The sequence below is a fragment of the Dipodomys merriami genome, unplaced genomic scaffold (assembly GCF_024711535.1).
Source record: "Dipodomys merriami isolate MVZ:Mamm:240054 unplaced genomic scaffold, mDipMer1.0.p SCAF_354, whole genome shotgun sequence".
In the NCBI taxonomy this organism is placed as follows: Eukaryota; Metazoa; Chordata; class Mammalia; order Rodentia; family Heteromyidae; genus Dipodomys; species Dipodomys merriami.
In genome coordinates this window covers 351,139-375,714 of record NW_027205093.1, presented here as the reverse complement: position 1 = coordinate 375,714, position 24,576 = coordinate 351,139, and the positions used below count along the sequence as shown (strand labels likewise).

Below are 24,576 nucleotides of genomic sequence, written 5' to 3'. Positions count from 1 at the left end.
GCATCCCAGCTGCAGAGGACCGAGGTCAATGCAATGAGATGATGGGAAGACTGGACTTGCTGCAGCTGCCTCCTTTTCATAAAAAGTAGAGGAACTAATTCATACTGCTAATTTTAATATGTATCAAACCAGTGGTAGGAATGAATTTTTAATGCAAAATAACTATTTCAGTCTAAAAAAAAAACTGAACAAACTGGGCTTTCAAGTCTACATGGAGCTGTACGAACCCTGACCTACTGTGCAGGAGAATAATGGATTCTTAATTGAATTTGTGCCTCAGAGTGGAAGAAATGATTTTTAAATGGAAATCCCCACTGAGGTGGTGGTGAGAAATGAGCTTAGCAGAAGAAATTATTCTAGAAGAAAGTGAGGGCAAAAACTAGGCTATTTCCAAAATAAGCCAAAAAGATTGCATCTGGTGCAGTGATCACCTGCCTTCTGGTCTTGGCCCTGCCCCCTGGTCCTGGCTCCCTGGTCTCCAGGGTATCTTGAGAATGTGTCCAGCAAGAATAGAAATCTTATTCACTTGTCTAATATGTATCATATCTTAAGACATGATATCCTATGTTCTCTAGGACTTCACATGCAACACAACAACCCTTAGCTGTAGTGTTTGGCTAAGAGCCTGGAAATAATTTAAACCAACACCATTGTTTCATAGATAACTAAGGCCCAGAGAGGGAAGTACCTCACCCAGAAAGGTTGCAGTGAGAGTTTATGGCTGTAATCACACAAGTTAAGCATTCTAACAGATTCATGAACTCATGGGTAACTCCATCTTCAGCTGGGAGGTCCCCAGAGCCATTCCATAGCCTGAAGTGCTAATTAAACGAGAGGAATTATGAATGTACTATTTATAGTTAGGAGTAAAGCTGGGACACAGAGATCTGGTCTCCGAAGATTCACATGTTGAAACCTAGGACACAGATATCACATATCTGTGTCACACTTTACCTCCAACCTTTGTTTAGAGCAGCTCCTGAAGATGGCCCAGTTTCAGGTTCCTAACATTGGACCTCAGCACACTCCTACAAAACTCTATGTACTGCTGGCAATGTTGCACACACCCACTGGAAAGATTAAAATGATCCTTCCAAATCTGTCAGTTGCTTCAAAAATGGACCTACGTGACACTACTTTTCCATTATTTTGAGACTTAGCCAATAATCGCCACTTAATTCGCTTTCATGTCAAAGGAAAAGGGAGAAAGGAAACTCACAAACATGTTTTTAAGACACAGCATTTGGGTAGTTGGGTTTGCAATTATCTCCCTTTTAAAAAGAAAACATTTAGAGTGGTTGTTACCAAAAATCAAATAGTTCCCAGGAAGCCTAGTGGTAGAACACTAGCACTGGACATTTTCCTGTGTGCCACTGGGACGGAGCTACTGCGCCTGTCCCTACCAGCCCCTACTTCTTCTACACAACACGTCTGCCAAACCCCTGCAGTGTGGACTGGCTGATTACAGCTAATTAGGCCCCTGAAAGAACCAGAAAACCCTATGCAAAGTGCTGGTATTTGTATGCCCTAGGGGGCCAGATTCTATGCAGTGGGCACATCCTCCCATGGTGCCTACTGAACGCCTACTGCTTATGAAGACCACACTGGCTTTCTCAGAACAGAGAGGGAAAAGAATCGCCACACAATGTTGTTCAACAACACCATCTTTATTCAAAAATATATATCTATGAGACATTTCAGAATATACTGCTGCCCACCAATGGCAGCCTATACTTCTAAATAAAAGTCCTAAATTAATATACAAATTTAAGCTTTAAAAATATTCTTTAAGAAAAACAAAACAAAAACAAAAGGAAGATTGAAGACTTTCTGAGGAAAATGACCTAAAGGTAGAATCCTTTGAGGCCTATGGATGCCCTAAATAAAGAAGAAAAAACACAAAACCAAATCCAACCCACCCCACAAAGCCGCTAGATCACGTTTTACTGACAAGTATCATTTAAATTAAACAAAGAAGCTTGCTTTGGGAGGTGGAGGGGCAGAGAATTAGGATTTAAAGATAAAAAGCATTTCATTAAAACCAGCAAAACTAGCTTCCTCATAGGAAGCCTACTAGTAACAGGTGTTAAGAAGCCAACATTCATTTACATAATTGCTATAGGTTCATTTCTTGCTCTGGCTGTAATGATCATGCACCAACTGCTGGTCAAAAACTCCGGTGGATAAAACATAGTAGTGGGCTAAATTCATTATATTGTCATCTTTTCACCTAGCTGGTAAAAACAAATTTCTACTGCAGTCTTTTGGCTGGTTTGTGGCTGGTAAAATTCTACTTCTTTGGAAAAGTGGGAGTTGGGTCTGTTCAGAAACAAGCTCATCTAAATGAAACAAAGCACACATAGTATGAGGCAGGGACACACAGAGTCGAGACGACAGGTCACCTTGCAGTTTCAGTGATGTCACCTACTGCCCTGGGGCTCTGGAGAAACAGTTTATAAACTCATTAATTTAACAGTGACAGAACAACAGGCAGTATCAATGAGCAAACAGCACAAAGACCGTATTCAAATCTGAACAACAGCTTCAGCACCACTAGGTCCTACAGAGAGCGAGAATGAGTGAGTACCTGCTGGTCTCTCCACTGCCCTCACTCCACAGTGGGCAGGAGAGTGTCATGAAGGGAACCGAGAGCTATGTTTTCACATGTCATAGCCCATGTAGTTTTTGGTAATTCTAAAAACAGCAACTCAAAATAATGTAGATTCTCAAGCCCTATCTACTGACTTTTTTTTTTTGTAGCTTTTGAATTTCAGCCTTGAGGCTCTAATTCCTATTACACTATTAGGCACTGTTTCCTGTCTATTCCAATGTTAGAGATAAGCCTGCCAAATAAGGGTGATTTACAGGTGGCAAGCCCAACCTTAACTATATGCAAGATAAAAAATTCTTCTTTCCATTATTTAGTCATAATGTCAGCTGGCATGATAATGGAATTAAAACCCGAATTAACACCCTCTACTTGCCCCTTCTCTTGCTGAGATGAGCTGTTCAGTAACATCTGATGCAAATGCATGGACACATGAGGCAGTACAAACTGACAGACATGCTCAGGTCCTATCTGTGAAGAGGTTCAAGTTTAGTCAACATACTGTGGGTGCACATCCACACAGTGGATCAAACGTTAGCACACCCTACTCCCAAAAGAAGGATCAAAGCAACATTAGGCAGAGCCAGGACTCAGCAAGCTTGTGGGTGGGAGCCTTCATTCTGCCCATCAGTGCCATTCTCAGAAACCACCTTCACAAGTACTAGGCGTCAAAAGGTCCTCTTGTAGCGAACAAGCTCTATGATGGTGGGCAGGGCCCTTGAGAACTGCAGCCTTGAAAGGCTGGTTGTGATTTCTGTTACCCTGTCTCTGAACTATGACACTATGTCCTAGATCAGCTTTGAATCTTATTGCTAGATTCTCGTGTTTGCTCACAAATGCACTTAACTTTGACTAGTTTGCTAGTAGAAGTAATGATAAAGGAGGGTTACCACTTGGAAAACTCCTTAAGAAGGGTGACCAATGGCTGTGCCACCAACCTTTTGACACCTCTGGTAGCCATGAAAGCCAACATCAGCAGAGCAAGCCCCTCAATTGGAGCCTGTCTCAAACCGGCCTAACCTAGCTGGGAAAGGAGAAGCAACTTCCGTGACACACACTGTCTCAGCTTCCAGAAGTACACATGATTTTCAGAGCTTCTTGGGTATACAAGAGCTAAGAATGGAAAGCCAACAGGGGCATGAAAACATGAGGTGGGAGAAAGTTTTTACTCTTTGCAGATAAGAATCCAATCACACTGTCCTGAATTCTGCTCAAGAGGGGAGGCCGGTGAAGAGAAGGGAAAATCAGAGTCTGTGGTTCTTTCTTGAGGCAGAAGGGCAGGTGGAAGAAGAGAGAGAACCAGGGGCTAGATGGTTATCTTGACCATGACTTTCCCTCTTTTTCTGGCACAGATGGAAATCTGGGTCTTGACACCTGTCCTAGTCAGTTGAGAAGAGGTCACCAGCAGAGGGCAGGGGGGCCAAGCCCCCGGTTACGTTGGGCAGCAGTGAGAGGTCGGGCAAGCTCTGAATGTGGGACTTCAGCTCTTTGCGAACCTGGGTTACTCGTGCAAGCTTCTGTTTATATTCCTAGAGAGACAAAAAGACAAAGCAGTTAAGCACTGTGGGTGCCTCTCACCTTCCTTCTCTGCTTCTCCCACTCAACTACCCTCCCTGCTCACCTACATCACCTTGCTAGGGTTTTCCAGTTATCAAACAGATCTTTATCCAAAAAGGCAGGCAGAACGCAATCCAGGCAACAGTGGATTAAGTGGTATTCATCTCAGCACTTGAGATTTGTTAACAAAAGGCAGTGGCATTGAGTATTTCTACTCTTTTAACTAGTCCTCAATGAAATAAAAGACAGAAATCTGAACCTTATAATTATTTTTAGGGCTCCATTTGGACATAGCTAGAAAAATCACTATGAAGCTGGGCTTTCTATGTTAAAGCTTTATGATCAATCTATATTTATATAATTTTCGCACCAACACAGAAGTTCACTGTACCCCATTGCTACCTGGGCCCAGGACTTCCTGGTTCCATGGCAGAGTAGCTGCAGGAGGTCCTGATGAGGCCTCCCAGGAGTCTCCTCTGAGTGTGCTGCTGGACTTGGCCTCCAAAGTCTGGCTTCATGAAGCCCTCCTTTTAAGTGAAGCAAAATCTCACCATCTCTATGACTGACTGCTCAGAGCTCAAGGCAATAAAATCAGTGGTTGCCTAAACTTACTTCTCCCACCCATGGCCCTCTGTACAGCCACTGCCTGTAGTCTCTACTTCCTCAAGAATCCCCTCAAGTTTGGAGGGGTTCCTTCTCCCAGACCTTGCAAAGCTATGCCTCCACCCCTGTCCACCCAGTGAGCTTCACTTGCCCAAGAAAATCCTTGCTTTCACCACGAAGACTATTCCCATCTCACCCTTTCCACAGCTGTCCCATGCGTGAGTGGCATCTGAGCCTCTCAGGCTCCTCTATGATCTTTCCAAACATGTTCCATGTCCTTCTGAGTGTGCTATGATGCCACATCCCATGTCCTTCTAAGTGCTATGATGCCACGTCCCAAATCCTAAGTGTGCTACAATGCCCTGATGATTGGAATGGGAACAATTCATTCCTTTCTCAGCTTCCAGCAAAGGTGCTTTTGGCAAGTCTGTATAGAGAACAACTGAGGATTATCTTTCCCGTTCTCCTTTCTGCATGTTGTTTTTGCAATGATAAGGAGGTCCCCACGGTGTAAAGCCTTGCCTGCAGGAACATCCAAGAGCCAGGCATTAGTGCTGGCTTCCCTGTACCATGCAGTGTGACCAGGGCTGTGCTCCTTCCCTGAACACGAGGGATCTAGAGACCCCACCATAAGACTTTTCTTCAAGTTCAAAATACCTTAATGCCAAACACCTCGGCACACTGGGGAGAGAAAGGGGTCAAGGGCATTTGTAAATGACTAGTAACAACTCCATCAAATAAATACACCCCCAGTGGGCTAGGGCCAGACCCACTTGCTTCAGCAGCCCTGTCCATGCTCCCACTACCCAGGCAACACACCAGAACATTTGCCAAATGAATTAACATATAAAAATACCAACGTCAGGTGTAAGCATCCTATATAAAGAAACCACCCTGAAACTAGATGTAGAATAAGTCACCTTTCACTCTTAAAGCTACCTTTAAACATAAGGGTCTACGAGACCAAGGTCAACTGCCTCTGCATAAAAGCCTTCACTTCAGATTGCTCAAAACTGGATGGATCCTGCCTAGTTCTGTCACTGGCTCACAGGATGTCTACTGTAGGAACAGCCACATCAGCCTAGGAAGAAGGCATCTATGAAAGAACACCAAGGCTGTAGAAAAAAACAAAAAAGATCCACCTTACATATCTATAGTCCCAGTGTTCAGGAAGCAGGAGGATTCCAAGTTCAAAGGCAACTTAGGCTCTATACAGAGACTCTGTCTCAAAAGCAAGCAAACAAAAAAGACCTATTAGCCAAAGGTTTAAATACAGCAGCAAGGATGACCATATACAGGTTAAGATCGCCTAACTGGAACAGCTGACTCACTAAGCTTAATGTCTTGAGATGAACAAGTTTAAGTCCACAGCAAATTCTGAGTCAGCCTACTGCTACAGTGTGTGTGTGTGTGTGTGTGTGTGTGTGTGTGTGTGTGTGTGTGTGTGTGTGTGTGTGTGTGTGTGTGTGTGTGTGTGTGTGTGTGTGTGTGTGTGTGTGTGTGTGTGTGTGTGTGTGTGTGTGTGTGTGTGTGCGCGCGCGCGCGCACGAACTCAGAACCTGGATGCTGTGCCTTAGATTTAGATTTTTCACTCAAGGCTGGCGCTTTACCACTTAAGCCACACCTCTATTTTCAACTTTTTGGTGATTAACCAGAGTAAGAGTCTCACAAACATTCCTGACCTGGATGCTTCAAACTGAAATTCTAAGATCTCAGCCTCCTGAGCAGCTAGGATTACAGATATCCACATTGCTAAGGAATTTTATAAGACCTTAAACAGACCTGGGAGGAGGGTGATTACTCTGTGATCTCCACCTCAACCTTTTTTTTTTTTTTTTTTTGTACCATTCTTGGGGCTTAAACTTGGAGCCTGGGCGCTGTCCCCGAGCTTTTTTACTCAAGGTTAGTGCTCTACTACTTTAGCTACAGCTCTACTTCTAGCTTTTCAGTAGTTACTTAAAAATAAGTCTCCGGAACTTTTCAACTTGGGCTGGCTTATCCACAATCCTCAGATCACAGCCTCTGAGTAGCTAAGATTATAGGTGTGAGCCTGGCCTCAACCTTTTTAAAACAGACTCAGGCTTTCCAAATTAAGTCAACTGTAATGTCAACACTGACTTCTCATTCTCCCCCTGCTTACCTTCCCTTAGTTGGCTCAGGATGTTCCTTCGCTAGCTGCCTTTCCAGGTTAATTTTCTTAGGCTCTGGACAGATAAAGGAGATAGAGCTCAGGAAAATCCAAGAAACTCTTGCCTCAGCATACCAGCCTATCTTTTGGCAAACTGTAATCCACAAGCTGTGACTACAGGGTTCCAAACTGTGCCCTTGGCAACTATTCCTCCCAGAGGAAGTCCAGGCCTTCCATGGTGCCACTAAAACCAACTTCCTGTGGTGTGGCCCACTCAGCGCCTTCTGACTCAGTGAGGTGTCTGTATCCCACTATCTCTTTAGCATACCAGGAGCCACTCAGGTACAAACGAAAGAGGGTGGCCACGGGGTCCTTGTTTAGAACACTTTACAACTGTGTGTGACATGGGAATTGAGCCCTTAGTACCCTCATGCTGTCCTGTGTGGCCCTATGTGTCTATCGCCCACATGACAGAACAGCACAGCGCAGAGCTTCAGTTGGGTCTGTTTCATCTCTCCCCACCAGCCCATTTCTCACAACCACAATTCTTTCCTGCCTTTTGCCAAGAGAAGCCAAGGGAAACCCAACATCTCCAGGCCTCTCCTTCCTGCAGGTTGTATCCACCAGACATCTAGCTGCAGCCCCTACTGTAGGAAGCCCTCCTCACTCCAGAGGTGCCATGAGGAGCCTCAAAACAGGCCAAAGTCTCTGCAGACCCACTGTGCCACTCTCAGGATCCTTGGCAAGGGAGCAGCTGTTTGATAAACTCCCTGGTTTATTTAGCTGCCAAGAAATGTTTGAAATGTAGGAGGTAGGACCCAACATGTAGTTCTGAGATAATGCCTAAGATTTATGGTCTGCACAAAAATTTGGAATCTCATCTTACATACCCTGCAAACTTGAAGGAGAAAATGTGTCTAACATCTCTCAGCTTCCATGGATCCACGCTGACATTAAGAACTCAGACCATACCACCATGGGTCACCAAGACAATGTGCTGAAAGGAGCAGAGCTTACACATTCTTTGCCTTTTATGGTCAGAGCAGTAAGCCAGACTTGACATGCTAGAGATGAGCCCTGGGATAAGAGAGTTAGAAATGATAGGGCTGGCAGAACAATGACCTTTCTACAGGAATTTCATTTCCAAAGCAAACTTCTGTAAGAAATGCTGATCAAAATGTAAACCTTGTCAAACCTAGTCTCTCTCTTACTAGAAGTATTTATATAAGAAACATGTTAGCATTAACACCATGGGTAGGACCTGACTTGCTGAGACCAACTCTCCAGCATCTTTTAACAGGCCCTGTTGTGCTATTGGGCATATGGTGTAGAAAAACCACCCACTGCTCAGCTACCTCCAATTAAGAGTCATAAAGGGTTATTATGCAAGAAGCAGTATATGAAGGCTTATTTTAAAGGTGACCTGTCATTGAATGTAAGTTAATGAACTACCTTATTGCGCAGGATGTGAGATGGCTAGACAAGAGAAGCCTGTCCAAATAGGATTTCACTTACCCCCCAACTCAGTTCCTCATCCTGCCAACCCCCCTAACTAAGGAACACGGGACCTCCACCAAGAAAAAAAACAGCCACTATTTAATCACAATTCCAGCTGTTTATTCATTCAATGTTTTTGGAAAATACAACATGTAGACACATGAGTGGAAAATCAGAAAGTTACTTTTAATTTTTTTCCAAAGATCCACATGGGAACAAAAATCCAACACTGACCTGCACCTCTCTCCCAGCCAGCTCCATGCTCCCTTATGACTTGGGTGGCAGCTGCAACATTTCAAAATGATACATTCTGGATGTCACAGCAGTCAGGAGCTGCTGAGTAAGATGCTGGGAAGATACAAGGAAAAGAAGAAATTGCGGCTCATCCTAATGCAGGGCCTCCCAGCTCTACAACCAAAACCAAGGAAGATCATGAAAAGCACCTCCCCCAAAGAAAACCAGCAAGATGGCTACAAGTAGAGGGATCTTCTCAGAGCAATCTACTTTCAGCCAAAGTCAAAATTTCTTAATTTCAAACCATAACACAGAACACTCACAGGTGTTTCTTTCCCCTCAAGGGGCCCTTCACACAAAACATGCTAAGAGAACACCACTAACACCACAACGCCCTCAATTGACAGGCACTCCCAGAAGCAAGGAAGGATAAAAGTTGTATGTCCTTATAGAAGCTAATGAAAAGAACAAATAAATTACTTTTAGAGTTTGGCAATTTTGTGAACTTTACGGTAATCATAAAGCTAAATGTTTACATTAGCAGATGCCTGTCAAATGCCTTAAAGAGAGACATATTTAAATATGTACCTAGGCCCTTCAAGAATTCTTCCATTTATATAATGGGATCTGTCATTATATGAAACCAGCATACTAAATATGAACTGTGTACAGTTAGTTTGTTTCTAAAAGTTAACCATAATAAGTTGGGCGTGATTACAGTATGAGCCTGTAATCCCAGCTACTCAGGATGTTGAAATCTGAGGATCATGATTTGAAGCCAACCCAGGTTGCAAAGTTTGTGAGACTCATATCACCAAGTAGCCACTAAAAAGCTCTACTAAAAAACAGAGCTGTGGCTTAAGTGGTAGAGCACTAGCCTTGAACAAAAAAGCTCAGGAACAGTGCCTAGGACCTGAGTTCAAGCCCTAGGACCAGCTAAAAAAAAAAAAGGTGTGGGGAAAGGATGCTTATGAAAATAACAAAGGCCCACAAACTGTCTTTATTAGTGATTATGTTAATGAATGAACACTTAAGGTTACTGAAGTTGTACAAACACCAATCATTCAATTGTTTCTCCTTTAGAGCATAATACTGGCAGTCAAGTATTCCCAGTCAGCTGAAAAACCAAGAAGAAATGAAAGAGACCATTTTCACACAAAATCATCTTCAGCAATACAAATTACAGTTCTGAGTGGTAGCCTGTCTGTCCAGGTTAGGCAACCTGTAGGTTACTGCTCTGCATTTGGATAAAGCTTTTTCTCCAAACAATAAAAAAACACAACTTTAATTCCTTTCCATTAGCAAACTATAACAGAAGGAAAATACATATTTCCCATCTCTCCCCACAAGAGGCAGAATGGCTATGATAGAACAGAAAAAAAGCTAGTCAGAAAATCCAAGTCTGAGGTGTGCTACATTATATGACTCCACTTGGGAACCAGGCCTGCCTTGTGGGCTGCTGTGAGGCTGGATGAAACCAGTCACCTGCTAAAATGTTCAATGTGAAATGAACAGAAGGGAGAAAGGACCATCAGACTTCCCATGTTCTATTGTTTTATGAACAATTCTTAATCTTCCTGATTTAAATGTTAAGAAGAGATATGCAGAGTTGAAGAAAAAGAATTATTGATGGAATACAAAATCCTTCTTCTCAAAGACCTTTTAAGTATGCCCTTTAATATTCAGGATATTTATTACTGAACACTGCTTTGAAAAATATGGAAGGTATTTTGGCTAGGAATATTCTTTCTTCTATAAAGGTCTACCTTTAAGACTAAAGTCCCCACCTCCCTCAAAAAAGACTAAAGCCCCAGGATTTTGAAACTAAGTGACGTCACAGTCCATATTCAACTATCTACAGGCCCAGAGGAATGAATGTTTAGTAAGCCCAAATCTAGTGGAAACCCCCTCTAAAGAGGAGTTTCCATCAGAGACAGTGTGACTTTGCCCAGCATTATACTGCACCTGCCATCCTGAAAACAGAATGCAGGAGATCCGGACAAGCAACAGTGGTGATACATGTGGGTCTTGTACATAAATAATTACAATGCAAGAGTACAAACAATGAAAAACGATGTAGTGCTCTGAAGGATAAGGTCATATTGAAACCCAGTTAAGAAAAGTTATAGCTGAAGCTGGGCGCTGGTAGCTCATGCCTATAATCCTAGCTACTCAGGAGGCTGAGATCTGAGGATTGGGGTTCAAAGCCAGCCCAAGCAGGAAAAGCCATGAAACTCTTATCTCCAATAAACCACCAGAAAACCGAAAGTGGTGCTGTGGCTCAAGTGGTAGAGTATTAGCCTTGAGCTGAAGAGCTGAGGGACAGCGCCCAGGCCCAGAGTTCAAGCCCCATGACCAGCCCCCCACAAAAAAGTTACAGCTGTGTACTGGTGGCTCATACCTTTAATCGTGGCTACTCAAGAGGCAAAAGATCTATAGGAAAAACGTTTAAAGCCAGCCCAGGTAGAAAAGCACTAGAGACTCAATCTCCAATTAACAAGAAAAAGCCAGGATACAGGAATGGCTTGAGTGGTAGAGTGTCAGTTGAGCAAGTACAAGTCTGAGTTCACCAAAATTTTAAGGGGTGAGGGGATGAGAGAAGGGAGAAGAAATAATAGAGGGAGGTAAATATGATCCAAGCATATTATATCAACGTATGAAAATACCACAAACACCTCACACTGTAAATAATATGCCCTGATAACAATGTGGAAAAACTTCTGCATGTATGAGAATGTCACTGTAACCTATTAGTTTGTACAATTAATATATGCTAATAAAAATGTTCTTACAAGTTCAAAGAGAAAAAAAAGAAAAGACAAATTGAAAAGTGGGATATAGGGAAGGAAAAGAAGGAAGAAAGGAGGGAGAAACAGAGAAGGGAAGGAGTTAAATGAGCCAGTATGTTTGGGAAGGGGTACTTGGCTTCACAGGGGTGGGCCCTGAAGAGGGGTGTGAGATGCAGCTGATGAGCAAGGACTAATAGTAAGGGAAGAAATGGTTCCAAGCAGGCAGAGGAAACAGCATACATAAGTTCTGGGACAAAAAGTCCAGAATGAACCAATGCTTAGAACATACCTGGCAGATGAGCCCATTGGGGCCAAGCCAATGGGGGAGCAGGGTTGGGCCCATATCTGAGAGGCAACAGGAAGCCATTTAAACATTTAGGCAGGAGAATCACATGACACACTCAGAGCTGCATTGTGAAGGCTGTTATGTGAAGTGGATTACAGGCACAAGGGCAGATAGATAACAGTAAATGAGCTGCAGCAGGATCTAAGAGAGAGGCAATGGCACTGTGAACTAAGGTGGTAGAGGTAGAGACAGGGGACAGACTCAAGAAAAAATGAGGGAACAAAAATCACAATGGCCTGGTGACAAAGCATCTGTGCAGGTCACAGCTCGTTCTGAGAAAGAAGGGGAGATGGGAGAAATCAATCAAGTCTAGAGTCTGGTGTTTCTTGGGGAGGTAGGTGAGAAAGGGTTATACTACATGTGGCCCAGCCTGAGTGTTGGGATTACAAGTGTGTAAATCTGACTTAGCATCTGATTTTGATGAATGGTGCTGCCACTCTCTGCTAGGGCATGATGGAAGAAAATCGAAATTGTTTTGGCCATACAGTTTCAAGTGTCCAAACTATTTAAGCTGTGAGCATACAGGTGCTAACTGTATGTCACTTAGGGGAAAAGTCCAAAGTAAGAAAAAAGGTTAAAGACATGCCAAGACTTCTAGGATTGAGATGAGAAAAGCATCCTGAGGGACAAAAAAGTAGACGAGAACCAGCAGTTGTTTTCCCTCTCTTAATTTCTGTAGACCAAAAGTACATCAAGTATTCAAAACATAATAGTTAAAGCTTCAGAGGGCCTAAAAGAACATGGGAGACCAGAGACAGGCCAGACCATGTGGGGGAAGCTGCACACAGATTTCAGAGGAATGCAGGTCTGCATGCCAGCTAGCATGGCCTCATGGGAAAAGGGGATATGGTGGTAGATGAGCAAGGATAGCTGGGTAGGTGTGTTGGTGTAAATGTGACTACTCCCAACACTGCAGAAGCAAAGCAAGCTCCATGCTGAGAGGGATACCTTCAGCCAGTCTGCAGGAGGCTTTTTCTAGACAGGAAAACAAATGGGCCCTAAAGGAACATGTGCTGGGCAAAAGGTTATTCAGCATATTAGAACCTGCAGCCTGATGAGGGTAAAATTGTTATTCTATCAATGAAAAATCACAATAGAAATAGAAGGCTACAAGGAATGGTGGCCTGAATGGAGAAGGCCAAGAAAGGCCTGGAACAGGCAATGCAGCTCATCATCACTGACTCTTTTCTGGGAAACCCCTAGTAAGGCTTCACCCCTGAGAACGGAAAGGAACAAAAAACAGGGACAAGGAGAACCAGCTTGGGGGTGGCTGTGCATTCACAACCATTGTCCAACTTCTGTTGAGCTGAAATCTGTCGTTACTGTTTGAAAAGTAGCTAATGATTCAATCAACTGAAGCATCCTAAAGATATTTAAGATAAAGAACCTACATAAAGAAGCAAACATGAGTTAGGCAAAACAGGAAGGGCAGCTCGCTGGTGACACCTTTTTGCAGGAGGTCTGCTGCACTTCTCAGGGGCTCACAGACTTCATCTGCAGAGGTTTCATGTGAACTCAAGATAGTAACATTTCTGTCTTATTCATAGAAAAAGACTGTTCCTAATCTTACTTCATGTCCTTCACTTTATTTATTTATTTATTTTTGTCGGTTGTGGGGCTTGAACTCTGGGCCTGGGCGTTGTCCCTCAGCTCTTCAGCTCAAGGCGAGCGCTCTACCACTTGAGCTACAGCGCCACTTCCGGTTTTCTGGTGGTTTATTGGAGATAGGAGTCTCACGGTCTTTCTTGCCCAGGCTGGCTTTGAACCGCGATCCTCAGATCTCAGCCTCCTGAGTAGCTAGGATTACAGGCGTGAGCCACCAGCGCCCGGCATGTCCTTCACTTTAATGGAGAGAAAAGCCAAGTCGGAATGTACTTTGGATAAAATAGGTCTTCTCTCCACTGGTCCAAACAGTTACTACAGTTCAGATTTCTGTAATATGATCCTTGCTCTCAAAATTATGCTCACTCAAGTCCATGTTATAATAAGTATTGCTATCTCTTCCCACAGCTGTCTCAAATGTAAACAGGATCATTAAAAAGCCAAAAGAAAGCCTCATTTATCCACTTAAACCATCCTGTGTTTACTCCTCCAGAAAACAAAGACTAATCCTTAATTTGGAGTTGTATATGAAAGCTCAGTAAAGTCCTAGATTGCTTAAGATGCTCTGAAAAAGAGTAAGCACCACAAAACAGGAATGCATATTGGCAGCAAAACCCCTGAAATGTCTAAGACCTCCTGTGTTCATAAACACAAGCAGATATTTGCATATACATACAGAACCACTTATAGAAAGTTATGGAAAAGAAATATTCCAAAAAAGTTTGCCCAAAGGGGAAAGGTAGGATGCAAGAGGGGGCAGTGAAGATGCAGAGGGGGGAAAGAGAAAGAGAGAAGAGGGTGGACAGAGAGGGGAGAGAAAGAGGAGAAGGAAGAGAGGAGGAAAAAAGGAGGTAGAGAGAGAGAGAGGGAGGGGAGAGGGATAGAGTGCACAAAAAAGAGCAGAGGGTAATGCTAAAAAAATCATGAACAAATATCCAGTCATGAGTATTCAAACAGGCATTAAAAAAAGTTTACAAGGCTAGGCATGGTTGTTCAAGCCTGTAATTCTAGCTACTTAAGAGGTAGAAAAGGGGGGCTTACAATCCCAGAACAGCCTGGGCATAGAAGATCCTGATGGTTATTCCAGCAATGAGGAAAGCACAGTGGCTAAGTGTAGTGTCATCCCCAATGACTTGGGGAATCACAAGTGGAGGATCATAGTCCAGGCTGGACCGGTTTAAAACAAGATCCTACCTCAAAAATAACCTACTCAAAAAGGAGCTGGCAGTGTGGCTCAAGCTGTAAGGCACCTGCCTAGGAAGCATGAGGTCCTGAGTTCAATCCCCAGTGCTATCAAAATTAAAAAGTAAGCCACATGCCAGTGCTCACACCTGTAATCCTTGCTACTCAGGAGGCTGAGTAGCTAGGCTGAGATCTGAGAAACATGGTTCAAAGCCAACCTTGAGCAAAGACACTCAGGGACAGCAACCAGGCCCTGGTTTCAAGCCCCAGGACTGGCACTAACAAATTTTTGTTAAAAATCATGGATTTCATGTTGAAACAAAGTTACATTCTAAGTTTACATGAAAATATGGATGTGGTTGGAAAAGATGAGGGAGAATGATAGAAAGGATGACATTATCAATAAGAGACTTGTATTTCCAGTTAACTATCAAAAAGCCAGAAGTGGAGCTGTGGCTCAAGTAGTAGAGCACTATCCTTGAGCAAATAAGGGATAGTGCCCAGGCCCTGAGTTCAAGCGCCAATACGGGCCCAAAAACAAACCAAAAAATATATGTGCACCCTGATAAGAAGTTCCAGGTATAATTTTGGCTTGAATTATAAAGGTCAGCTGAGACTGGAATGAATGGAAGGGATTCAAGGACTTAACAGAGTCTCATATCACTCTCAGGGCACCACACAGCAACTTAAAATCCTGACATATTGGGGAGAATCATGAAGGAAAAACACTCTTGTATTCAAGCAGGGATGAAAAGGGGTGAGCAAGCCAGAGCCTGCTATGGAGGGAAAGGATCTGAGCATCAACCCCTATGACCATCTGCAAAGAGTCAGGAGACTGAACTTGTTGCTGACATCCTTTGTAGCCATCGTAATAAATCCTGAGTTTAGTTTTCTTCTGTGCAGATCAGGATTAGACTACCTGCTTCCATATGTGCATCTACTGTAAGGACTATGAGATAACTGGCTTTGATCAGGTTGGGATGGGGGAGAACTTACTCCAGGACTGATAAGCAGGAGCTCTCTATCTCCACCTACTGCCTGTTTTACTATAGAAACAAAAGCTTCTAGCCATCTGCATCTTGTGGGGAGGTAGTGGATGCTGCCCAAAACAACAGACGGCCATTAGTTTGGTTTAGTACCTTCTACCCCAGCTGGAGCCAAAGACTTTCTCAAGTTGTTAAAACCACAATATAAACAAATACAAAGAGTCACAAGGCAATATTGAATTCTAGAGAATTTCCCCCTTCTCAGCTGTGTTGCCTAAAATCAAAAACTACTCCTGAAAATCCGTTATAGCCTAAGGGGAGGTGCCACCTGGGTAAGAACAGCAGCAGCCATTTCTCCTCTGCTACTAGAGAGATAAACACAGGCACAGCAAGGACAGCAAAAAGGCAGAGTGGGCTCCCTCCAATGTTGAGAGGTTACTCTGTAATGCTTTCAATCTTCCTACCAGTCATTTTACCACAGATTCTTGTTTAATAATTCACCTTGGGCTACTCTAATAAAGAACATTACAAGTCCAATGCCTAAGGCATGTGCTCTGTTGTCCTGGTCTGGGTTTCTTCAGAAATTCAGAAAAACTAGGCAACCTTGAAGATTGCTTCAGCTAAGTAATCCTGAAAGTCACCTGACCTAGACAAACAGCCTCCATCTGTCATTTGACTGTGTAAAGCAGGCTTTCTGGACAGAACCCTGGTGACTGTGCTGAATGAATGTGGGTACAGTACACCCAAGCCTTCTGGAGGTGAGGCTAACACTAGCAGCTGAGAGGCAGTTCTGCTGCCCTCTTGCTGTTATCTCTGACACCTGTGGCACCTAGACAGGCCTTTCCAATGTCAAGTGCATTGGTACTTGGTACATTGGGGTGCTTTTTAAAATTCTACAGCAGGAATTGAGTTAGATTTAAACAACCAGAAAGACAGTTCATGTTCATGGATTGCAAGACTTAAGACTTTGAAGGTGGCAATACTTTGCAAAACATTACACATTAAAATACCAATGACCTCCCCGCCCCCTGGCCCCCACAATGGAAAGGTAATAACAAGTTCCAAATTCATATGGGATCCTAAGAGGTCACCAACAACCAAACTATACTGGATAAGAAAAAATGAAGTCTGAAGACTCATACTTCCCAACTCCAAACTTACTAAGCCACAGAAGGATAGACAAATAATAGATCAATGGGATAATTTAAGAGTCCAGAAATAAAACCCACACATCTCTGGCTTTGTTTCTTTATTGAGAAGGAGTCTAGATAACTTTTTGCCCAGGCAAAAAGAGATGAGACTTTCTGATCTAGTCTCCTGAAGAGCCGAGACTACAGGGTGACCCTCAAGTGCTAACTATGGCTTTTTTTTTTTTTAATGCCAAGCATTCGGTTAAAGCAAAGAACAGTCTCTTCAATAAATACTGTTGGGGGAGTTGGTTAGGCAAAGTATGAAGTTGGTTCACTACCTCACACCACATATAAAACTAACTCAATGGGCTGGGAAGGTGGCTCAGTGGTAGAGCACGTGCCTTGCATGCCTGAGGCCCTGGGTTCGATTCCTCAGCACCACATAAGCAAAAAGAAAAAAGCTGGAAGTGGCGCTATGGCTCAAGTGGTGGAGCGCTAGCCTTGAGCTGAAGAGCTGAGGGACAGCACCCAGGCCCAGAGTTCAGGCCCCACGACCGGACCCCCCCCCCAAAAAAAGAACTAACTCAAATTAGATAAAATTAAATGAAGAAAATGTAGTAATATATCTTCATGACCTGAAATCTAGCAATAGATTCTGAGATGTGACACCAAAAAAAACAAAAGGGGCGAAATGGAAATAATAAAAACAGAAAACCCTTTTTATGTTTTAAAGGAAGCAGGCATATAAAAAAAGAGAAATGGGAGACAGTATTTGCAAATCATGTATCTTAAAATGTAGTATCCAGAAGACCCCTAATAACTTGATAACAAAAAACCCCAACCTAATTAAAATACAGACAAAAGGAACAGACATATCTCCAATGAAGATATACAAATGGTCAATAAGCACATGCAAAGATGCTCAACATAAGTAATAGTTAGAGAAATGCAAATTAAAACCATGAGGACAGCACAGTGGCTCATGCTTGTATTCTGGTTCAGGCTATCCCAGGCAAAAAGTTCAGAAGACTCTACCTCAACAAATAAAAGCTGGATGTGGTAGTATGCGCCTGTCAACCCCACTACCCTAAAAGTGTAAACAGGAGGATGATGGTCCGTGACAACTTGGGCACAACATGAGATCTTATCCCCAAAGTAACAATTCAGAAGGGCGCCTGGTATGGCTCACGTGGTAGAACAACTGCCTAGCAAGTGCAAAGTCCTGAGTTCAAAACCCAGTACCTCCCCAAAACAAAACAAAAACTACCAGAAGATACAACTTCACATTCATGAGATTGCCTGGAATAAAAAGAAAAATACTAACAAATATTTACAAGGATGTGAAGAAATGGAGATATAAACTGGTTATAACTCAATCTCCTCCAATAGATAATGGATAAATTGTGGCAGATTATATAACTATTAATATATACTATATTCAGCCATAAATAGGAAAAAAGTGTTAGTACAGGCTAATAAGAAGGATGAAACTCAAAACATTATGCTAAGGGAAAGATAGACATATCCATCAAGACAGAAAGTAAACCAGCTGTTTCCAAGAGCTGGGAGAAGGGGAAAAGGGAGTTAAGGATGGAGTTTTCATTTGGGGTGAGGAGAATGTCTAGAACTTTCTAGATTTAATTAGCTACACAATACTATGAGTGCTAATGGCCACTGATATGAACACTCTTTAAAATGGATTATCTTGTGCTATATGAATTTCACCTCAACCACAAACAAATCTGCAGCCTGGAATACATTTCTTAGAGCTCTTGCCTATGTGGGAAATAATCTTTGTGTGGAAAGAACTGGTACACTGAGGAGATAAAATGGAAAGTTCTAGACCCTTTCTGATTTTTGTCTTTAGTAATGGCACAAATAGGTTTTTCTTTCTCACACACACTCTTCCTTGCCCTGGTCACTCTGATAAACATACCCTCACTGTACTTTATCCAAACTGACAAGAACTCTGTATAACCCACTCAGATTTGAAAAAAAAAAAAAGTGACATTTGGAGGCTTTACTTTTTTGAGCAATCTTCCAAGGGCCCACGTTCCTTAACCTCACCTCTGGGTGGCTATTTGTGCTTGCTTCCACATATCTTCTTTTCCATTTCTGTGTTTTCTTGTGTTCATGACAAAGAGATTTCAGCAGCTTTTCCTGTAACCTTGCTAAGAGCTTACGGGAAAGGTGGTAGGCCAATGTGACCCAATGATGATAACCAATAAGAGAACGGTTTAAAAACAAGATTATAATCTCAAATAAACCATGATTCTACTTAAAGAAAAGGACAAATAGCATAAAGTAGAAAACCTTGAGGTCTACCAAATAGTTAACCTGGAAGACTAGCTGAAAGTAAATGGCATCAATCCATGCACTTGTTAATTTGTTTGTATCAGATCAAATTACTGTTGAGATTTAATAATTTTCTTTAATAATTTCTTTTTGGTCTGTTTCAGTTTAGACACAGTAAATTCAAATGCTTCCCTAATGTGGTTTCTCATATTCCACAGAAACTCCTTGTTTGCTGCAGTTTCTTCCCATTGGAGGAAAGGTAAGATCTTTGAGAGGAAGCTTACCTTGCTCATCTTTGCACATTTACATAACCCTTGCACATTTACATGACCCTTGTACACCTATGAACATATAAGCAGCCCCCTAAAGTAGAGACCCTAATTCCCCACTGGTGGTCTCCAACACTTCCTTCCATACACTCTACCTTTTTTCACAACCTGTGAGGATCAGTTAGCCTGCTCCCTTTTTATAAATATTTTTTTCTCTTTCAATTGCTATTTCCTTTTTACAAAAGGGAAGTTTGGATAGCTTAAACCATAACCAAAATTGTCAACTGTCTCCTTAATCTGTATTATGAATCATCAGTCAACTTGGTTTTATGTTTACTAACACAGTTTACACCAGCATATGATTTCCCTGAAACACAATCTCTCTTCTACATCCATGGCTCTAAACTAGCACACTCCCTACACTTCAAGATTTAGGAGTCACAAGAAACAAAACATAAAATTTTCAAGTAAAAGAAAAAAATGCTTGTTACCTAAAGGTAGACCCTTAAAAAAATAAAATATAAACCTAAGTGTTAACAAAGTACAACTTTCAGGAAAAAAGATTCAAAAGAGAACCGGGTTCCAGTTAATGGCTCACACCTGTAATCCTAACTACTCAGGAGGCTGAGATCTGAGGATCACAGTTTGAAGCCAGCTTAGGCAGGAAAAAGTTCTTGAGACTCTCTCTCCAACTAACAACCAGAAGACTGGAAGTGGCGCTCTGGCTCAAAGAGGTGGAGCACTAGCCTTGAGTGAAAAAAGCTCAAGGGCAGAGCCCAGGCCCTGAGTTCAAGCCCTAGGACTGACCAAAAAAGAAATAGATTCAAAAGAATATAACCACATTTCCAAAGAGTCTTATGAATGGCATATATTTATATACTAAAGGCAATGACAGGATTAAAAATAAAGGTTAGCATTCTGATCCAGTTTTTTTTTTTTTTTTTTTGGGTCCGGTCGTGGGGCCTGAACTCTGGGCCTGGGCACTGTCCCTCAGCTCTTCAGCTCAAGGCCAGCGCTCTACCACTTGAGCCACAGCGCCACTTCCGGCTTTTTTTCTTTTTTTTTTTTTGCTTATGTGGTGCTGAGGAATCGAACCCAGGGCCTCATGCATGCAAGGCAAGCGCTCTACCACTGAGCCACCTTCCCAGCCCTCTGATCCAGTTTTAAAAAAGAAAGGATAAGACCATCTATACAGCATCTCTGCAATAAGATAAAAATTAAAAAAAAAAAAGACATGGAGTGCATACAACATGCAAGTTTTATCAGCACCACAGGACCATAATTGAATGAGACCAGGCATTACAAGATGTGAAACTCTGTAGCAGACTCTTCACATTTTTATTAAGCATGTGTAAAGAACTAAAACCATTTCTCAACATGTCATGTTTTAGCCACTCATTTGCTTTTTTTTTTTGGTCGGTTGTGGAGCTTAAGCTCTGGGCCTGGATGCTGTCCCTGAGCTCTTCAGCTCAAGGTAAGTTCTCTACCACTTGAGCAACTGCACTACTTCCGGTTTTCTGGTGGTTATTTGGAGGTAAGAGTCTGATGGACTTTCCTGCCCCAGCTGGCTTTGAATGGGCTGGCTTTGAACCGTGATCCTCAGATCTCAGCCTCCTTAGTAGCTAGGATTATGGGTGTGAGCCACCAGTGCCCAGCCACTCATTTGCTTTTAAAGGGAAAAAAAAATCTGCTCTATTTTTTTTTGGGGGGGGGGGGGGGAGGGTTGGTCATGGGGCTTGAACTCTGGGCCTGGGCACTGTCCGTGCACTCTTCAGCTCAAGGCTAGCACTCTACTACTTAAACCACAGTGCCACTTCTGGTTGTCTAGTGGTTAATTGAAGAAGAGTCTCACAGGGACTTTTTTGCCCAGCCTGGCTTTGAACCTCAATCCTCAGATCTCAGCCTCCTGAGTAGCTAGGATTACAGGCATGAGCCACCAGTGCCTAGCCTTTCTATTTTTATAATGAATAGTTCTACCTAAGTTGCTGGGGAATGTAACTTGGGACAGGAACTCTAAGTTCAGACTGCTTTGCAGTGTCTGGGCCTTCCTGTTCTGCTTCTTAAGCACAGGATTTCAATGCCATTCCACTGAATATGCTGGTAAGGAATGTGGGCCAAAGTGGCTACCTAACAGACCCACATCTTGAATCCTGCCTGCCTCGGTGACCACTGTTTCCACAGAAACTAGAATGATTCAGTTCCAAGAAATAGACAGAAAAATGCAACGGGGATGGATGGAATGCAAAACGAAGAGTTAACTGGCTCCACCAACAGTCTCCTTCTCAAAGACTCTGTCCTCTATGGTAGCTTGCCACGTTCCACCCAACAACAGCTGCTCATGATAATCAATGTCTGACAGATCAGAGAAAGCCCTTAATGTGTCGCCAAGGGGCAGTTCAACAGATGGCATGGTGACTTACAACCAGAATCATTAATTACACTCTCTTATTAGTCCCAGAGTACAGGACTTAAAATGCTTCCTCTGTGAAAGATGAGCATTTCAGATAAATGACCACCTGGTACTGCCTGGGAAACTCCCTGTAGGACTTCTGGTCAGTGCTGACTTCCACATCCAAGCCATGCTATTTCTACAGCCATTTCCCAGCTTCCACATTCAAGCTGGCTAGGAATATCAAGTCCCCACCGCCACTTGCCACCACAGCAGGTAAGGATATGGTAAATACGTCCTAACTCACCTCTCTTCTCTTAGTCAGCTGACTGTGAAGTGACGGATTCAACAATCTCTGCCAGAGCCAGGTCAGTGAGCCAAAGAATGTGTTTGGAGGGGTTGGGGAGCGGCAGGTGGCCCTCCCACTCCACTATCTATTCAGCAGACTCATATCATTTTGCTGGCTCTCCAACTCAAACCTGTCCTCCCCTCACACAACACTGACTACCACTCTTTCCATGAACCCGTTAAACCAAGTGGAGTTGACACCCCTAATGAAGGGAGCCTAAAACTGCAGTACATGCAAAAATCCTCAACTGTTCACACTGCTAGCTTGGTTTTCCCAAGAGACTAGCCCCAAGGTTAAAACCAGTCTGCACTTACATGGCGAAGGAATGTTTCTGAACTCCCTTCTGAGGCCACTCAGGTAGGGATGAGTTCATTCTCAATAGTTTGAGAACTGTGACATTTTAGAACTGACAGAGACAGAGCTTGGAGGCAGATGACTTACTGTCATCTGTATATGTCAGAAATAAGCCTTAAAACAACATAAGCATTTTTTTATGTAACCAAATAAATGTTTTGGATTTCTGGCCTTTCTGTGCCCTGATTTAAATTTTTTAAAAATGCAACATTAAAGCAATGTTAAGATCTTAAATATTGTGATTAAGAAATCATACTCTTCTACAATTCCATTTTTTTCTTTTCTGGATGTATCAAAACCTGACTTTGATTTTTAAGTAGGTTCAAGTAATTAGTTATCTGGTGGATATTCCCATCTGGTGAATTTTCACAAGATAAAAATGTTGTTAGTGGGGACATAATGACAAGTGCCCAATGTGGGCTACAGGAAGGGAGACCTGGACAGTCTCATGCTTGGCAATGTACTCACTTCTAGCTTTTTCTCTTTTTCTGACAAAACATCCTTCTGATTCTGGGTGTACTCCACCAACATCCGAGCCAGCTGGCGGCGGTCTTCCAGTTCTGCTGCCAGGCGCCCGTTATATTCCGCTAGTAACAGACATGCTTCATCTACTGTTTTTGAAAGACGCTCAGCTGCCTCTTTGTCTAAGTACAAATGAGACCAAAAAAACAGAGACAACATACAAATCACATAGGTACAATTGCAAACATTTCTGGGGAGGGTTTCACAGTCTCTCAATCATACAGGGTCCAAGACAAAGCCACAATCTGCAGGCCTAAATGAATTGGCTGGCCAAGAAATCCAAAGGTTTTCACTCTAACAAGCAGAACATTTCTGAAATTACCTGAAATAAGGCAACTATACAGGGGAAAAAAAATCTAGCAAAAATTTTCCAGTAGTGGAGCTTGAATTCAAGATGTAGAATACCACTCTACCACCTGAGCCACAGCTCCACTTCCAGCTTTTTGGTGGTTAGAGATAAAGTCTGGCGGACTTTACTTCCCAGGCTAGCTTTGAATTGCGATCCTCAGATCCCCTGAACAGTTCAGATTATAGGCATTAGCCACTGGCACCCAGCGATTATTTTTTAACAAAATAAAAACTGCAACAAAATAAGTAGAAAGATATGTGAGGTCATCTGTGAAATAATTAGCCTTGCCTCTGAGAAATTCAAGTGCTTTTGTTTATATTAATTCAATAATTTTTTTAAAACATTCTTCTGAAGTAAAAGTGCAAGCATTCATTTCTTGGGTGTGGAAACAAATGCTATGTGACAGGTTCAACATGTGGTCTCTAAATTGCACCTGCAAGACTATTCACCTTTGTGAGCCTGGAGCCTGGGTGTGAGCTCTCTTCTAGCACTCAACAAAATACAGATCTGATTAGAACAGAAGTTTTTCAATGTTTTTGAACATGATTCACAGTAGAAATACACTTTACATAAACACATACAAAAATTAAACCTTTCACAAAGCAGTGCCCATCTGTACTACAAGTATTCTACCTTTTGTTCCATTTTTTTCGTAAGTATTGGTCATTACCTACAGGACCAACTTTATATCCAATTAATGGCCTCCATCTTGTTATTTGAAAAACAACAAAATTTATTCTGAAGTACAAGAAAGGATGTTCTTGGAAAGAAGTGGTTAAAAAAAGGCTCTACAGGTGAAACTAAGAAACAAAAGGAAGGTCTGTATTTATAAAGAACTGCTATAATTACAAATGTGTGGGTGGTGAGATCAGAACTTTCAATGTGTATTATTTTAAAAGGCCATCAACAATCAAAACAATGGGTTGGTGCTTTGAAACAAAGAACCAGATTCTCTAGCAGTTACACAGAAAAACTAAAAATGAGTTACCAGCCAATGTCTGTCCCAGGCTGGCAAAAGTAAGAAACCTTGGCAACCTTTCAACTGACTAGAATTTAACAGTTCCCCATGTGTTCATGCCTGTAATCCCAGCTATTTGGGAGATACAGAAGAGATCAAAAGAATCTCAGTTAAAGGCCAGTTGGTACAAAACGTTCGTAGGATCCCATCTAAACTAATAAGCTGGGCATGGTGGCCAGGGCTTGCTAATCCATCTATGCAAAAAGTTTAAACTGGAACATTTAATACCAGACTGGATCCAGAAGAAATTCAAGAGTCTACCTCAAAAATAACCAAAACCAAAAAGGTTGGCGGCCTGGCTTCAGAGGTAGACAAGGTACCTAGTTAGGCAAACACCTTGACACACATACATACATATATACATAAATA

At 42.4% G+C, this 24,576-nt stretch overlaps 1 protein-coding gene across 3 annotated transcripts in view; it reads right to left on the bottom strand.

Moving 5' to 3' along the window:
* Positions 1–1,646: 1,646 nt before the first annotated feature.
* Positions 1,647–24,576, bottom strand: part of Rprd1b (regulation of nuclear pre-mRNA domain containing 1B) — a 51,615-nt gene continuing 28,685 nt past the window's right edge. The window contains exons 6-8 of one of the 3 annotated variants that reach the window (XM_069988327.1): positions 22,787–22,962; positions 8,628–8,741; positions 4,051–4,137 (exon numbers count right to left, since the gene is read on the bottom strand). In XM_069988327.1, the coding sequence (XP_069844428.1) occupies positions 8,661–8,741; positions 22,787–22,962 (257 nt within the window). In that variant the 3' untranslated portion in view covers positions 4,051–4,137; positions 8,628–8,660. Of the gene's footprint in view, positions 4,138–6,908; positions 6,973–8,627; positions 8,742–22,786; positions 22,963–24,576 lie in introns of all 3 variants that reach the window. The other 2 variants (XM_069988328.1, XM_069988326.1) reach the window with 2 other exon arrangements.